General features: G+C 39.8%; 1 protein-coding gene across 1 annotated transcript in view; it reads left to right on the top strand.

The window, feature by feature from the left end:
- The first annotated feature begins 11,468 nt into the window (after positions 1-11,468).
- The window catches only part of GALNT5 (polypeptide N-acetylgalactosaminyltransferase 5), a 43,889-nt gene continuing 36,714 nt past the window's right edge, over positions 11,469-18,643 (top strand). Inside the window, exon 1 of the mRNA XM_066346103.1 lies at positions 11,469-13,416. Coding sequence (XP_066202200.1) covers positions 11,963-13,416 — 1,454 coding nt within the window. The 5' untranslated portion in view covers positions 11,469-11,962. The remainder of the gene's footprint in view (positions 13,417-18,643) is intronic.

Below are 18,643 nucleotides of genomic sequence, written 5' to 3' on the forward strand. Positions count from 1 at the left end.
CCTAGGAATAAATCTAAAAGAATTAAAAACAGGCACTCAAATAAATATATGTACATGCATATTCAGAGAAGCTTTATTCCTATGCTAAAAAGAGAAAACCTCCACCCAAATGTCCATCAGCAGGTGAATAGATAAACAAATTGAGGTATAAATATACAATGGTATATTATTCAGTCATAAAAAGGAATGAAGTACTGATTCATGCTACAAAGTAGATGAACCTTGAAAACATTATGCTTTGTGAAAGAAGCTAGACTGAAAATTTCGCATCTTGTATGTTTTATGTATATGTTAAGGTGATCAACTTTTTATAATGAAAAGGAGGACAAAAATAAATGGAAGAAAACAATATTGTATATAAAAGAAACATTTTATGCATAAATGCATTATTATGCATTTATAATATGATAAATGCATAATAAAAACATTTGTAATATTTTATATTGTAATTATGCTTACATGCCTATTAATTTTTAATAATAATTGTAAGAAAAAAGTACTCATTTAGATACAAATACATCACATCACACGCAATGGATCGACTCTGCATCTATCAAATACGGACATTTACAAATTAGTCTTCCAATATCAAAAAGGAGGACAGGCCCTGGCCAGTGGCTCAGCAGTAGAGCATCGGCCAGGCGTGTGAAAGTCCTGGGTTCTATTTCTGGTCAGAGTACACAGGAGAAGCACCCTCTGCTTCTCCACCCTTTCCCCTCTCCTTCCTCTCTGTCTCTCTCTCTTCCTCTCCTGCAGCCAAGGCTCCATTGGAACAAAGTTGACCTGGGCGCTGAGGATGACTCCATGGCCTCTGCCTCAGGCACTGGAATGGCTCCAGCCACAATGGAGTGATGCCCCAGATAGGCAGAGCATTGCCCCCTGATGAGCATGCCGGTGGATCCCGGTTGGGCACATGTGGAAGTCTGTCTGACTGCCTCTCTGCTTCTAATTTCAGAAAAATACAAAAAAAAAAAAAAAAAAAAGGAGGACATGTAGGAGGACACTTTTCGAGGGAGGACGGAACTTACAAAAGGAGGACTTTCCTCCCTAAAGGAGGACAACTGGGCACTTTCCATATATATACAACCTAAATAAGTCCATAGAGACGTAAGTGTAGAGAATCACTCATTTGACCTTGAACCGTGTATGACTTGGATTGGGGAATTTTAGTTAAAAGCCCTGAGTGAATATCTCTTGGGTGCAAACACCAAGAAGCTGTGTGAGTGAGTGACCTTTTTGTAGACACAAAGGATTGTGTGTGGGCTTTAGAAAATTAACCTAGAGGTTCAAGATTGCCCCTTCCTTTGTGCTTGTTAATTAGCAAAAGAAAAAGAATGTACTGACTAAATTAGCCCTTTCTCCATGTCAGCAAATGGCCATTAATCATTCTTTCCCTTTATCACCTGATCTCCCTCCCTTGTAATCCTGTTACCTCTGTTCTGCTTCTGGTAATAAAAGCTAAGGGAGAAGGAGATTCAGGAGATCTCTCTTTGCCTCCCTTGGCAGGCCTCCCTCTCTCTTCCTCTTGACATAAGTTTGTGTCTTGAGTAGGTTTTTTTCTATGCAACATTGGTAGTTCTCAGCAGGCTGGAGTACTACAATAAAGCAGATTAGACTGTCAGGGACTGGGAAAGGGGGAGAATGGGGATTGACTACTTAATGAGTACGAGGGTTTCTTTTTTTTTTTTTACAGGGACAGAGAGAGAGTCATAGATAGGGACAGACAGACAGAAACGGAGAGAGATGAGAAGCATCAATCATCAGTTTTTCGTTGGGACTCCTTAGTTGTTCATCGATTGCTTTCTCATATGTGCCTTGACTGCAGGGCTGCAGCAGACCAAGGAACCCCTTGCTCGAGCCAGCGACCTTGGGTCCAAGCTGGTGAGCTTTTTTTTTTGGCTCAAGCCAGATGAACCCGCACTCAAGCTGGCAACTTCGGGGTCTCGAACCTGGGTCCTTCCACATCCCAGTCTGACACTCTATTCACTGCACCACCACCTGGTCAGGTGAGTATGAGGGTTTCTTTTGGGGTGATTAAACATTTTAAAACTAGTCAGAGGTGGTGGTTATCCATTATTATGAATTAACAGAGGGCACTAAATTGTTCACTTTAAAATACTTAATTTTATGTTACCTGAATTTAACTTAAGTAAAAAAAAATTATTATTATTATTATTATTATTATTATTATTTAAAGGTCATCAATAAACTTTTAACTGGTAAATCTAAAAGACTAGTTTTTGAATATACGTTGCTTAACTTCTTAGAAACATCTGATCCTATTGAACATTTTCTATTCTCTTCTCTCTGGAATATCATGACATTATTCTTTACCATGTCTTTCTGCTTTCTCTAACTGTTCTTTCTCAGTCTCTTTCTTATTATTCACTTTCTCTACCTTCTTAATACTGTTTCCCAGCCATTTTCATGTCTTGTGCTTTACGCAGTATCTGAGTAACCTTATGCATGCAGTATCAAATTTATGCTTACAATTTCACATTGTAAGCATAAATTGGCCTTGAGCCCTGTTTTTTTTTCTTAAAACCTAAGCCTACTCTTTTTTTTTTTTTTTTTGAAAAAGGATATCTTTAATCAAATATCCCATTAGCAATTCAATCTCAACATGACCACCAACAAAATCATCATCATCCTCTACAAACATTTCCATTCTCCAGGTTCCTCATTCTCAGCAAAATTCAGTGTTTCTCAAAGTGTGGTCTTCAGACTAGCATCATTAGTCTCATTAATAAACTTATTATAAGCATAAATTTTGGGACTCTACTCCTGACATACCAATCAGAAATTTTCAGGGGCCCAGTAGTTCTCTGTGTGATTCGAATGCATGCTAAAGTTGGAATATCACTGGATAGAAATAGTCACCCAATCACCCAAGCAGAAATCTTCAGTTCATTCTGTACCTTTTGAATTTGTTCTGCATTCCCCATCTTACTCATTGATAAATTCTAATTGTGACCAAACCCATCTAAGCATTGAGTTTACCCCCCCAATACCTCATCCACTTTCACCTTCCTCATACTTCTAAGACCCTTAGCCACCATTCTTGGAAAGTGTCCCTGGCATAATCTTCACCCTGGACAAATACCATATTTTACAGATATTCATCAAAAAATATTTTAACTGAAGTCTCTAAGCCTTTGTTATAGATGTTATGCAACTCAGTTTTAATTTAGATGCAACTTGCTTCTATGAAATGTCTTAAAAAATAATGAGTGGGTACTTTATGCCCAAGCATGAAGAATTAGAAGTTCATTCAGCTGGATCCATACAAGGAAGGGCACAGGGCCTGCTTTCTCAGTCAGCCTGGTGTTACCCAAACCAGAGATTCTGCACTGCGCGTGCTGAGAACCACTGATAATTGTGGTTCCTTTTTAGGACCAGAGAGTCAAGGATTCTTTCTTAGGGCCCTCAAGTATAATAAGTACTCTATACATCTTTTTTGTATTTGTAATAGTAAATAACTGTAACACTAAACTTGTTTTCTTGCCAAGAATTATATTTATTCTTTCCCTAGCCTTAAAAACTAAAGCCTTATTGTGGTATAATAGACAAACTGGTAAATTTTGATATTACATATACACCTATGAAACCTTCACCAAGATCAAGATAATAGACATATCTATTATCCCTAAAAGTTTTTTGTCCCCTAAATAATAAAAACAAACACATTTATAAGTGGGCAAAATGTTTGAATAGATACCTCCTCAAAAAACATATGTAGAGGGCAAATAAGAACATGAACATTTGCTCAGGCTCTGGCCAATTGGCTCAGTGGCAGACTGTCTCCCAATATGTGCAAGTCCCATGTTCGATTCCTGGGCAGGGCACACAGGAGAAGCACCCTTCTGCTTCTCCACCCTCTCCCTTCTCCTTTATCTCTCTCTTTCCCTCCAACAGCCAAGGCTCCATTGGAGCAAAGTTGGCCCGGATGCTAAGGATGGCTTCATGGCCTCTGTCTCAGGCACTAGAATGACTCTGGTTGTAATGGAGCAATGTCCCAGATGGGGAGAGCATCACCTCCTGGTGGGCATGCTGGGTGGATCCCAGTTGGGCTCATGCAGCAGTCTGTCTCTCTCTGCCTCCCCACTTCTCACTTTAGGAAAATACAAAAAAAAATTACTCAACAGAATAGAAATTAAAGAAATATAAATTTAAAACCAGAAATAAATACCACGTTATACTTGCAAGAATGACAAAAATTAAAAAGCAAAGTGTTGGTGAAGATATGGAACAACTAGAATGCTCATATGCTGTTGGTGGGAATATGAAATGGTACATTTTGGCAGTTACTTAAAAGTTAAGCATACCTTAAGTTTTTACAGAGAGGAAGTGTACTATATCTGTACTTCATATTTTAGTCATCTATGTCTTTAATAGAGTCCATTCTTTTAGTAGTGAATTATTTTTTTTTCAGTCTTCCCTCTGGATCTAAAAAAATAACTCCTACTTAGATTGATACAATTAAACCTACAATTAAAGTTTACATCTTATTCTATACCTAATTAGAACAATTGAAATAAAGGCAATGAATAGGTATCAGTCATCCTAACTGGTCTCCTAGCCTGTAGCTTGCTACTACCAATCCAGACTTCATATGGCCACGAGCCAATACTTCTGAGATTCTATATTCCCATTGGGGAAATTTGGGGTAGAGATTAATACATGTTTATTAAACTTCTAGTGATTAACAGTGAGAATGATTCAGAGATCTGTGCCCCTGAAAGTGGAACAAGGACACAGATCCCACTCTAATTATATAGAGCTATCCTACTAAACAGTTTATGAGCTAGTCTGGAAGAACCTAGTGGCAAGCACTCAGTAAATTCTCAATAAGTGGTCACTATCAATATGATAATCCTTACAACTAAGTAGAACAGTGAGTCTCAACCTTTTTCATGCCATGGCATACATAAAGTAATTATGAAAATTCTACGGCACACCAAAAAACATTGTATTTTTTTGTCAATCTCACAAAAAATATAGATATAATTTTGATTCATTCACACCAAATAACTATTGTGATAGCTGCTTGTGGGGTTCCAGCCCCGGGGGGAATCCAGGGTCCCACAGGAAGAGACGGCATCAGCGTAAAATGAGTGAGAGAGCCGAATTCTATTTTAGCATTCACTGCCAGCCATCTCTGCCAATGGCTGGTCTAGCTTTATTTTTATACACACACACTAAGTTACAATCACATGGTATTCAGAATACATTGATTAATAATTGTTTTTGTTTTACTATGGTTACATATTTCTAGGCAACAGTTAATTCATTTCTATAAGCTATAAATCAGGTGGTAAGTCATTCTAAGTACAGTTATACAATAACTTGAGCAGCAATAACAATATTGGTGCAAACTTCTAAAAGGTCAGTCTTGATTAATAACTCTACCTTACCTAATGTCCTATTATCTAGTCATATTTTATTTGTCTACTATATTTATATACTAGTTAAGTTCTAACTTTATTTTTCTCAGAGTGTTCCACCACCTGCAGGTCAGGTATGCAAGAAGAAAGGAAAGTTTCTCTACTCTACCACATGAAAAGGCTAGGGAGGTAAAGTAATGAATTAAGTGAAGGCTGAAAGGTGCTACTGTGTATAGTTACTGTTTCCTACCTATTCATAAGTCACAATCTATTTTTTCTAACATGATTAATAGGAAGGAATTCTCCTACAAACTTAACCCTTTTCGAGGGATATCATAGCCAGCCTCTTCTGTCTATGAGCCCAGGCAAAGGGGCTTACAGGCTTTTCTGTGGAACTCACACCCTTTGTCTCATTTCCAAAGAAATTACTACGAATCTACAAGGAAAGCATGGTGCTATTATACCTGTGCCATAAATGATAGCACACACACCCAGAAAAGGGGGGATAAAAGGCCAAATTAATTCAAAAAGTTAAAGAGGGAAATATTGTTGTGCCTTTTCTCTGCTGTGACTGTGTCAACCAGCAGCCGTTGATTGGCTTCCAACAGCTGCTGTTATATTTTTTATTATTATTTGACTGTCTAAGGTAACAGAGGTCAGTGTCTCTGACTAAATTGTCAAGTATTGTATGTTTTTAAAATTCTGTGGCACACAGGTTGAAAATCTCTGAAGGGGAATGTCCTCCCATTAATATACCCATTTTACAAAAGAAGAAATTCAAAATGTATTTTCAATTTTTTACTATACACGTAGACTCTGAATAAGCAGAAAAATAACCCCTCCCACTACCTCCCAAGGATCACTTCATAACTAGATTTTTAGGCTGATATTCATTCCAACTAAGTCTGTGCAGATTCTTGAGAAATTTGACTGGCCAAAGCTACCATCTGGGATGACAGTCAGAGTACCTTAAATAGGCAACCTACCTATACATTTAATTTTTTGTTAGTAACATGGAAATTAATACAACTAAAATATAAAACAGAATGATTTACCTATGTGAAAGATCATGTTAGATAATGTGTGTATTGATTCCTATTAAAGGCCAAATTTCTTAATTTATTTATTTTAATCATTTCATCCTTACTTTGCAAGTGGCCTTAATATCATATGTGTCCAGACAAGAAAGGGAAAAGAAGAGAGATGTTTTACTGCTGATAGTCACCAAAAATTGTTACTAAGCCCCTGAAAATACATAGTAATGAATCTGAAGTGTTGTTTAGAACCAACTTCTGTCACCCACATGAATTCTCACAAATTCACCAGGGAAAAGGAGATTGAGAAAAGAGCTTTTAAGGAGCTCTGTTATGTGTGTCATATCCATGGTCATTCTTATTAAGGCCAAATCAATGCTTTAGACCAGGGGTCTCAAACTCGGGCCCGCGGGCCGCATGCGGCCCGCCCACCAATTTTGTGCAGCCCGCAGACTGGCCCGCAGACTAATCCATGAAGTTTGATTAGTCTGCGGGCCGCACAAAATTGGTGGGCGGGCCGCGAGTTTGAGACCCCTGCTTTAGACCAAGTCTGACTATCAATCCATTCCTCCTTTTGTAGGGAACTTGGTCAATGCTTCTTTCCTTTCTTACTTATTCTTTATTCTGTATAAGCTAGAATTGAAGACTAAGCCAGAGTTAATAAGTAAATTTACACAAAGTAGATAAGCCAAGTCTCTCTTTTAATATTTTTATCATTTTTCTCTCCTGTTGCAAGTAACTTATGTTTTTTATTAGTATGGACAGACCAGAGAGAGAAAAAGAAATCATTGTTCTTAGATCAAATAATAGAGAGGACTCAGGATATTTTTCAAGTAGTATTTTAAAGCTATCAAGTATGATAAAGGTGTAATAAGTGTTGACTATTCTCACAGGAGTTTGAGTAACTTTAGCTGCATTTGGGGTAGGGAAGTGCTTGGACAAGACAGATCTTGTATAGTAAAATGATTTTTTTCTATTTTTATTTTATTTATTCATGTTAGAGAGCTGGGAGAGAGAGAGAGAGAGAGAGAGAGAGAGAGAGAGAGAAGAGAAAAGGGATAGGGAGAGAAGCAGGAAGCATCAACTCCCATATGTGCCTTGACCAGGCAAACCCAGGGTTTTCAACTCATGACCTCAGCATTTCAGGTCAATGCTACTGGGCCACCACAGATTAAGCATACATTTTTTTTTTCAAAGTATTTTATTTTCATATAAAAAACAATATAGTAATGCAAACCACTTATCCCTGACACTGAAAAAAAAAGTTTCTCACTTTATTTTATTTTTTATTGAATTGTTTTAGGTTACATTGGTTATACTAACTGAAATAAGCCAGTTTCACTTTCTTTTGAAACATAGATCCATAATAGTTGTCTTATGTTTTGTGTTTAAGGTATGTTATTCAGTACAGTGTTAAGAGTCATTAAGGCAGAAACAATGTCACCTATTTCATGTTTTGGGCATGTAGTTAGCTCTTAGTGGACAATCGTTTATTGATTAAATCTATAATAAAAAGGAAATAAAAACAGCCAAAAAAACAAAATATACAGATATGTATACTTCTTGCCCCATTGGGGCACGGTTAACTGGTAACCATGTTAGTTACCAGTCTTCTATTTGATTTTTGGGACAAGCTAATTTATTATATCCCACTTATACCCCACTCTTCTATCACAACAAAGTATCAGCAACAGTATCAACAGCAGTAACTATCATTTATAGCATGCACTCTATATTACAAGAACTTTAAATCGTGTTCTCTAATCTTCACCTTAATCTGAAAGACATAAATTCTTTTCTTTTTTTATGGCTGAGTAAACACATACAATTAACTAGCTTGCAAAGTCACGCAGCGAGAGAAGCAGTACTGTGTGGTATTTAAGCACACGGACTGTAGCATCATGCAGACATTTATTTGAGATCCATCTTTTCTAATCTCTGTTACAAGTTGCTTCACATCTCTAAGTTTTTGTTTCCTTCATTATAAAGTATAGTTGTAATTCTATCTTCCTTATTGTTGTGAAGACTAAGATACTTAATGAAAAGAGCTTGACAAAGTGCTTGGGACATCATGGGCAAACACACACGCATGCACACCCATGCATACAAACTAACACCAAAACCTGCGTTTCCAAACATACTGGCTCTCAGAAACTTGTTCTCCCCATGAGATACAACTACACTCTCTTCTCACTTCTATGCTTTTGCTAATTTATCTACCTTTCACCATTCAACTCACATTTATTATTTTGAAGCACAATATGGGCAGATACAATAATGTTCTTATTCATTCCTAAAGTCTAAGGATAGCCTCTTCAAAAGTCATCTGTGCAGCCCTGGCCAGTTGGCTCAGTGGTAGAGCATTGGCCGCCCCATGTGTGAATGTCCCATATTCATTTCCCGGCCAGGGCACACAGGTGAAGTGTCCATCTGCTTCTCCACCACTCCCTCTCTTTTTCACTCTATCTCTCTCTTTCTGTCCTACAGCCAAGGCTCCATTAAAGCAAAGTTTGCTCCGGGCACTGAGGATGGCTACATGGCCTCCACCTCAGGCACTAGAATGGCTCCCGCCACAATGGAGTGATGCCCCAGATGGGCAGAGCATCGCCCCCTGGTGGGCATGCTGGTGAATCCTGGTCAGGCGCATGCAGGAGTCTGTCCCTCTGCCTGCTCGCTTCTCACTTCAGAAATATAAAAAAAAAAATCATCTGTGCATTCTAAAACTAAACTACATCCCCATAAAACCTGGAATAGTATTCTTTTGTATTACTGTGGATTATACAGTGTGTCCGTAAAGTCATGGTGCACTTTTGACAGGTCACAAGAAAGCAACAAAAGACGATAGAAATGTGAAATTTGCATAAAATAAAAGGAAAACTCTCCCAGTTTCATACCTATTCAGTGCAGTTCTATGTGAGCTCACGCACAGATTTTTTAGGGCTCCTTAGGTAGCTATCCCATATAGCCTCTACAGACTTGTCACTGACTGATGGCCTACCAGAACGGGGTTTCTCCACCAAACTGCCGGTTTCCTTCAACTGCTTATCCCACCAAGTAATGTTATTCCTATGTGGTGGCACTTCGTTATAAACGCACCAATATTCATGTTGCATTTTGGTCACGGATTCGAATTTAGCGAGCCACAGAACACACTGAACTTTCCTCTGTACCGTCCACATCTCATGGACTGCTCCGCTGTATACACGGTGTTACATCATCATCTGTGCATGCGCACATGCTGCCACATCATCCTACAGAAACTGGGAGGGTCAAAGTGCACCGTGACTTTATGGACACACTGTATATGTGCCTACCTGTTTGTGTCCTCCTACCTGACTGTGATGTCTCAAAGACAAGAACTATGTCCATTTATTTAATATCCCTCAACTCCAAATACAGGGCCTGAGCCATGGGAAACACTCAACAAACATTGGAAGGATGGATGAAGCAAGGCCAAATGCATGGAGGCAATGGTGGAATGGCCGACCATGTGGGTATTCTGAATCAGGGTGAGCAGTCACTGAATAAAATGGAGAACCAGAAAGTCAGGAAACGTGTTACCAGCTTCATTTTCAGGGTTTCCTCCCTTGAGGCAATGTATACATTTAAAGGCCAAATGCTGCAGACTGCAATGCATAAGTATAAAGAATTCGGAATCTTTCCTTTTTTCCCCAAGGTCCTGGGTGCCTAAGAGTATCTCCCAGCAGGGACGCTATACCCTCCTAACACATGAGTAGAAGTGGCATCACTGTCTGCGGATCCTCAGAGCTCCTTGGGGGGCAGTGCCCTTGGGTAGCACTTCTCCAATTTATAGACAATGTTTGTTACAGGTGATGTTAATTAAAATGTGGGTTCTGATTCAGTTGTTCTAGGAACATACAAGTTTATATTAAGTTTTAATCTGCCTGAGAAATTTCACAAAAATTATGGGCAGTGTTGAAAAACCAAAATAAAATAAAATAAAAAAATGGTGAGGCATTTTATTGAAGATCAGTGATTCTCAACACTGGCTTTACATTAGAAAGACTGGGAAGCTTCTTAAAAACACAGTATCAGACCTGACTGGTGGTGGCGCAGTGGATAGAGCATCAACCTGGGATGCTGAGATCCCGGGTTCAAAACCCTGAACCCCAAGGTCTCTGGCCTGAGCGTGGGCTCATCCGGCTTGAGTGCAGGCTCACCAGCTTGAGCACAGGATTGTGGGCTTGAGCGTGGGACCATAAACATGATCCCATGACCGCTGGCTTAAGCCCAAATGTCACTGACTGGTTTGAGCCCAAGGTTGCTGGTTTGAGCAAAGGGTCACTGGATTGCCTGGAACCCCCCAGTCAAGGCACATATGAGAAGCAATCAATGAACAACTAAAGTGCCACAACTACTAGTTGATACTTCTCATCTCTCTCTCTCTCTCTCTCTCTCTTTCTCTCTCACTAAAAAGAAAACAAACAAAAAAATGTAGTATCACATTAACTGTTATCTCCACCCTTTTCCCCATCAATTAATCAGGAATCGAAGGGACTTCTTCTGAACTATTCAAAGGCAAAGCTTGTATAGGAACCACGCTTCTACTCATCTACTAGCGCCACTCAAAGACCAGTCCAACTTTGGTGCAATCAGCAGACTGTTATGGTCTATGAAGAAATAAGTACCGAAACTGAGAGCAAGTTTTTAGAAACTTTTACAGCAATATGACAAGTTATGTTTATATCTATTTAATCAAATAATAAAAATAGACTTGTTTAAAACAAACAGCAGACTTACAAAGAAACATTTTGATAAGCTCTCAAGGAAGGCTAATTACACAACCACCTCTGGGGTTGAGGTTATGCTCTGCCCCTTCTTTAAACTGCTTTCTCTGAAATCTGAAACATTAAGGTCAGTGATTAATTGCTCAGACAGATCTTTGGGAGACCTGGGCACCACAGGGTTAATGAGCAGGAATCGGGTAGGTGGGGTTACACACCAGGAACACATGCCCTCCAAGTGAGATAACTTTCTCTTTAATTGCCCTAAAAACATACACACTCTCACATGACACGGAAGGTGAGAGCTGAATGAAGTTTTCTGGGTAATGGTTTGAAATGTTTTCCTTATGAGAAGTGGTGTTGAGTTACAGCATGTCGACTGAAAACGGGGAGGAGAGAAGCGGCAGTCACAGCCTGGCCCCCACCTTTCCTTGGGCTTGTAGGAAGGTAGACGGGGGCTCCCGGAGACAAGACGGAGACAAGAGGAGTGATACGGTTGAGCTGTCTGGCAGCTGGAATCAACCGCTCCCAGAGTGACCTCAGGACAGTGGTTGGCAGGTTTCGCCAGGGGCCAGCCTGCAGGCACAGATGCTCTGCTGTGCAATGCCACGCAGGCAAAGACTGACAGGCGGCAGGAGCTGAGCTTTCCCCTTGGACTGCTATTTCCTGCTGTGCTCAGGGGAGGGGGGCACTTTCTGGCAATTCTGCTGCTGCTGCTGCTGCTGCTACTTCAGCTCCTTCTCCACTCAAGGTAAGCAGGCTCAGAAGAAGGGCAGGCTGCAAGGGAAGCCTCTGTACCATGAACAAGATCCGAAAGTTTTTCCGAGGAAGTGGGAGAGTCCTGGCATTTATATTTGCAGCTTCTGTCATTTGGCTGCTCTTTGACATGGCAGCTCTCCGCCTCTCATTCAGTGAGATCAACACTAAAGTCCTGAAGGATGACATCGTCCGAAGGGAGAGGATAGGGTTCAGAGGTCAGCCAGACCAGATGAAGATCCTATACAGCAACATAGAAGAGTTGAAGCCCCCACTAAGGGGACACAGGAAGGGTATATGGGGCAAGGAAAACCTTAGGAAGACTGAGGAGCATGTATTTAAGGTTGAAGATGATTTGGACCAAACCCAGAAGGAAAGGAAAGGAAAGAGTGCTCCAGGAAGTGTCAAAATTTCACCTTTGTGGCATCCTGGACATCTGCAGACCCTCCCAGTGACTTTTACTAAGCTGATGATAGAGGGACGTGATGCCAAAATTAAAGCCCACTCTCGCTCTGAGACATCAAAGCAAACGACAGCTCAGGTGGCTTGGAAAACTACATTCACAGCAGCAAGAGGAACTTCATTGCCCAAAATATCTGTACACACAGGACCTGTGGGTATAAACCAGGAGGCCCAGAAAAGACACAGTAACAGCAGCGACAGATCAAAACATGCAGATGAAAGGAACCTGAATGTGACCATCAAGCTTAACAGTGACGGATCAAAGCAGCAATCACAGGCAGTAGCAAATGAGAGGACACACCCTGCCAGCCCGCCAGTGCCAAAATCCAGGGAAGCCGTAGCCTTAAATAAAACTGAGACTCAGAGCAAAGAACTAAATGCATATAAACACAAAGCAAATAAGAACCTTCCCTTTTCCAAGCTCATTGCCAATTCAAATCACTTTAAAAAGCAATCTATTAATGAGACACAGTTGGGAGGTTTGCCAAAGGATGATGGAGCCAAAGTGGCTGGTGGGAAAAAACTCAATTTCTCTGAAAGCCACTTTGTGATTATAACCAAGGAGGAGGAGCTAAATACAGACACCAAGCAGGTCCTCAATCCTAAAACCAAAACTGTATTTCCTTTAGTATTGGGTGAAAGCCAAGAGAAACACATTTCCAGGAATAGAAGTAAAGCATCTTTCTCTTCGCTTGCTCTACAAAGAGCAACAGTATCTCAAACCAATCAAGTCTTAGCTGGGGGGCTAAAGCCAGCAAGAAACAGTGTAACTGCCAAGGTCCAGCCTGAAGAACTCAATGAAGGTGATGCCAAAGACCTTTTACCTGAAGACCACAAAATGCACCAGGTATTAAGCATTGATATGACACTTTCTCCAAGGGACCCCAAAGCTCCAGGTCAGTTTGGACATCCTGTAGTTGTTCCCCATGGGAAGGAGAAGGAAGCAGAAAGAAGATGGAAAGAAGGAAACTTCAATGTCTACCTCAGCGATTTGATCCCAGTGGACAGAGCCATTGAAGACACAAGGCCTGCTGGGTAAGATTCATTTCTCTTCTCTTTCTTCCACACCAAATATTTTGGCTCTGATATAGAGATTTATTTCTAGATAATTTTGTATGATTTTTGATCACCTAAAGAACTAAAGCAATATTAACAATTAGACAAAGTTCAAATAGTCTACCACACACAAAAAGAAAACTTCCAATCTCAGCATACCGACTGGGTTCTCTTTCTACCCTTATTTCTCTGAGACTTTGACTTTACCTCTATTAGCTTATGTTTTATTTCCTTTTCTCTATTGAAAACATAAAATGCTTTGATGAACTCAATTTCTAATGAGGTATAGATGAATCATAGAGCTTAAAAGGGAATTCCATTAAAAAAAGTGACAGTGAATTTCCATTTTCAAAACTTTACATTGTTAGTAGGTTTGTCAGGAATATATCTGAGAATGGAGCACAAACAAGCTTTCTAGGCCTCCATAAGATCAGATCTTAGCAAGCAAAATCCTGCCTAATCGTGAGTAATGGTTGCCATAATAACAAGTGAAGAAGTGACTTTTCTCCCTAAAATTTAGTATCTATTGTAGATGAGGATGGTAAATATTTCAGGAGTTCAGTTATATGGGAATAATGATGTTAAAAAAAAGTCAATCAGCCAATAACTAATAAAAATTAAAAAAACTTGTGCCAGAGTATAATAATAACTGCTTATATTTCTAGCTGTAGCACCATTTACAGAAAGCTTACATACACATCAAGTGAATTTCATAGGAGCCCTAGAAAAGAGGCTGCAGATATTATGGGTTCAAAGTAACAGATGACGTGCTCAGAAGTTATATCACTTTCCCAAAGTAGCAGAGCTCTAAAGCTGCCCGGTGAGCCTCCATGATCCAGTGCTTCAAGGAATTCAATTCCTACGGCTACATCACCAGAATGTGGATCAAGTTAACTACATGATCTGATTCAAATACAGTTGGGTTCCCACCTCTTTTTAACCCTCTCATAAGTTAGGGTACTTTGTAGTCATACATTCATTGCCCATTAGTATCAAAGCTCCACATCCGCCTCAACATTCAGGGCCCTGAGCCAAGCCATGTCTGCCTGGAATTTGGAGTTTAGGAATGTCAAGATTCAAACTTAGCACATGCGGTCTGTAAACAAGGGCTTTGTTTGGCTTCTGTAGAAAACTCTTTTTTGTGACCTAGGTAGGCAGTGTTACAGGAGAAAGACAGATAGATATAAATGAGTTTATACGCATATTAGAAAGGGCAACCTCTTTACTTTGATGTCAGCTACAAGGAGGTCGTTATCCACTCTCTTAGCCTTTGGGCAAATGACTATGAGACATGCACTAATTACCTGCTTAGACCAACCACTGTGCCATTCACGTTCCTCACTCTGGTGAAACTCACCAACCTTGAGAAGAACACAAAGATACCCAAAATAAAGACGAAGAAACTGAGGGCCTGAGAAGTTAAGTTGTCTGTGGTCATAGAATCAGCAATTATAAAGAAATGATGAAAATCCATGCTCAAAACTATGCTGTGTTTATCTCGCATCTCTTACTTATTTCCTCCCCCCAAAAAAGATCCTAAAAATTTTGTTGGACCAGCTTTGAAATTCTGTATATTACATATCACATATATTTCACATGATTTACATACCTGCCAGCGTTGAACACAAATGTGAGGGAATGAAGTAGTAGTTAAAATAGCTCCATTTCAGTATCACTTCAGTGGCCCGGCTATAGGTCCCGGGGAAGAACCGTTGCACGGAAGCACAGGCTGCGGTTCCAAACCAGAGAAAGGGCAATTGTGTGAAGGCCAAAGCAAGTAATAATGATGCTATTATGCATGTGATTTATTGAATGCTTGCTGACTCCCAGCACTTGTTAGTTTCTGAAATTTGGTCCGTGGAGGTTAAGGATTGCAGCCCACGAAAGTTACTTTTACAGGCATGCTCTGTCTTATGAAGGAGGCTGTCCAGCCTGTCAGAGAAGCTGACACGTGTGCTTGTGAGGATGAGTCAGACACATGCGGCCAGGCCCCTCCCTCTTATCACACAAACCACCCTGGCTAAACACAGCTGCTCTGGGCAAGCTGCCTTCCTGATGCTGCACTCCACCAACAGGACGGAGGTGGCAGTTTAGCCACCAAGGATCCTACTTACAGGACTGCCGGAAGTATTTAGAGCCCTTTCGTGCAGGGAACCAGCGTGACTAGTAATTCCAGGTCCTGAGTGGGAATGGGACAGAATTAAAAAAATAGGCTTAGAGAGAAAAAAGGATAGGCTCAGGAGGACTCTCTGCAATGCAGAAGCGAGTCTCCACCCCCCTATCTGTTTTATTTATAGGGCAGAGTGAGGTCATTAGCAAATCAAAGAGATCATTAAAACAAAGTCACATTTCCAAGGCAACCCAAGAATTCTCCCAAGTGCAGAAAACCCTCTACCCTGCATAACATCTTAACATCACAAAAACAGAGGATAAAATGAAAACTGCCTCCAGTCTTTTCAGGGACATGGAGGACAGGAGGAGTATAAACACTCCAGCATCACAACTAACATGGGTATGTGAAGAAAAACTTTGCCTTTAGCAACTTCACCAAGCAAGTGAGGTGGGGGGGGGGGGGGTGTTTTGGAATGAGTGCAAATACTCAGCTTTATAGCCAATATGGAGGAGTGTGGGGGAGAATTTAGCCTTTTTGCTAAGCCTCGAACTTACAAAGGCTTTGCCACTTGCAGTCTCCCACACTTTCACGCCATTCTTTCTTGGAAGGACAAATTTCTTTTTTCTTTTACACAAACACACTGACTCCAAATATGTGCAAAATATGTATTCATAGGGATTAAGGTTAGAAGGAAATACAAGTGAAAAATATTTGATTCATCAAATCGACAGGAATTGGACTGAAATTTTCCTTGATTTTATTTATTTTCAGCTTTGTTCAAAAAGTATATGAGATGGCTTATAAGAATACACATTAAGATTTTTTTGAGATAATACAATTTAAAAGTAAGCATAAGAGAACAATTGTTATAGAATATAACGACAAAGTGTGTGTGTATGTGTGTGAGAGAGAGAAAGTGTGTGTGTGTGTGAGAGAGAGAGAGAGAGAGAGAGAGAGGTGGAGAGAGACAGAGAGAGAGAGAGGAGGAGGAGGACTGTCCTTAAAATTAGCTATGGTAGCAGCCCACCAAAACCTCTGTATCTTAAAAGTTCTGGGGAAGATCTCCCTTACTCTCCCTGACTGCCTTTTACATTCTCCCAAATCCACCATTACAAATTGATTAACACAGTTACTGGCATATCATAACTATCAATTGAATATAGATTGAACAAAAAACAATGGATAAAAACCCTAAATTTGCTAGTGGATTTACTTAAATTCAACCCCCTTCCGAAAAGAGAATAATAAATAGTTACCAGTTAATATCTTCTTCAGGATGATTTAACAGATATGCTAGGAGGAGAAGGGGAGGAGAAAAGCAGGACAACCTCGCCCGCTCCAGTTCTAAAATCAGATTATCTTTTCCAAAGCTGCTCCTCCCTTGTTTTCTCCTGAGTCCCCAAAAAACTGTCTCTAAGAAGTTAAGAGGCAATCACTTCCTTTCCAAAAGCACAAGAACTCCTTTCTATTATCAGCATTTTCCTCACTGTCCTTCTCAGTGCCACCATGTTTCTGCCCCTTGCAGTGCAGCGATAGCTTTCTGGATGTGTTGTTCTCCCCATTATGGGCTCTCAGAATGAGGAAGGACAGTGTCATTACCCTTTTCTACATAGTATGCTCATGACCATCCACTGATCTTATCTTTTTGTTAACTAGTTCCTTCCGACAGACTCCACCATCCTCACCTTGCATGGTCCTCACCATTTTTTCCACATACGTCTTAATCTGACACTGCTCAAAATCCAACTGTAGCTTACCTGCAGCTGGACCACAATTTGACTGTGACCGCTACATTCCAATGACCCTTCCCGCTCTTGTAGTTATTAAAGCACTCCTTGTTGTATGCTCTCCACTAACTAGAGCCTCGAAAATCTATTTTGCCTTCTCAGTTAAATTACAGGTTTCTGAGGAAAACTGTCTTTTACTTTATTTTTTCTTCTTAGCACTGACCACAGTTCAGTGTACTCAAAAGATACAAGTTTACACAGCATGGTTTTAAAAGACATGTTTCTCTGAAATGATTTTTAAAGTTGACACTTATTTTTAAAAGTAAATGAGAGGTAACTGTTTAAATGCATCTTGCAATGAGTCCTTTTATAAATTAATAATGGCTTCCTAACTTTTCATTTTGAATATATGGAATATAGCAGTGTCATGTTAAAGATAAACACACCTTGTTCTAAGTCTACAATATATTCATTAATTTCTGCTTATTCTTTCTTTGTGAGTTTATTCTTTAGTAATATTTTTTGTTATTTTTTATTTTAATGTTAATAAAGGACACTGTTAAGGGAGAAAAATCTCCTTTTTACTTACAAGAATGCTTTATGTCAGTAAGTAAAATACAATTCACATTTGCCTATAAAGTATGTTTAAAATAAAATGCTTTTTTGACAGTCAATTTGAAGTTTCATATTGAATTATTCCTTTATAAAAAGCTAATCCTTATCATTCTTGCTGTTATTAGTACAGTTTGTTTCTGTAAGCAATAACCAATACACCATACAAGTGTTGTTAAAACATGGTCCTGTCTACTGAAAATGCAGGAAAATTCTACTAATAGAAGTCTGTCTTTTGGCCTGCAGCTAAAGTTAAGATGAAACTTCATAAATAAACTCTTTGAGAGTACACTTCCTGAATCTGTATTTAGAGAAAAATGACTCAAAGGTGTTTTGCTGCCAGCATTTACTTTTTCAAGTACACTAAGAATTACAGCACACTCCTCTACTACTGCTGTGTCGTCATGACTTGACTCGATTGTTCCATTCAGTGCTTGCTTTTTGTGCAGAATGCTGGCAAGTCCTTAGTAAAGTGACTCAAATTGGTCTTTATTCTCTTAGCCTGGAGCTGGAACTGTCAACCAATAATTTGATTCCTTCCTACACAGCTAAAGAGGGATTTCTTTTGGCACATGTGAATAGCAAAAGATAGCACCATGCATTTGCCACAAACCAGTCTAAATTACTGTGGGGGGGGAAGCTTTCTGGAACCTTACTTTCCATCCCTCCCCCTCCCTTTTCAACCCTTGTGAGGTCAGAAACTTTAACTAATGAATTACTGAAGGAGGGGGAGAGGAAGAGGAGGAGGAACTAG

Source organism: Saccopteryx leptura, chromosome 7 (genome assembly GCF_036850995.1).
Source record: "Saccopteryx leptura isolate mSacLep1 chromosome 7, mSacLep1_pri_phased_curated, whole genome shotgun sequence".
Taxonomy (NCBI): Eukaryota; Metazoa; Chordata; class Mammalia; order Chiroptera; family Emballonuridae; genus Saccopteryx; species Saccopteryx leptura.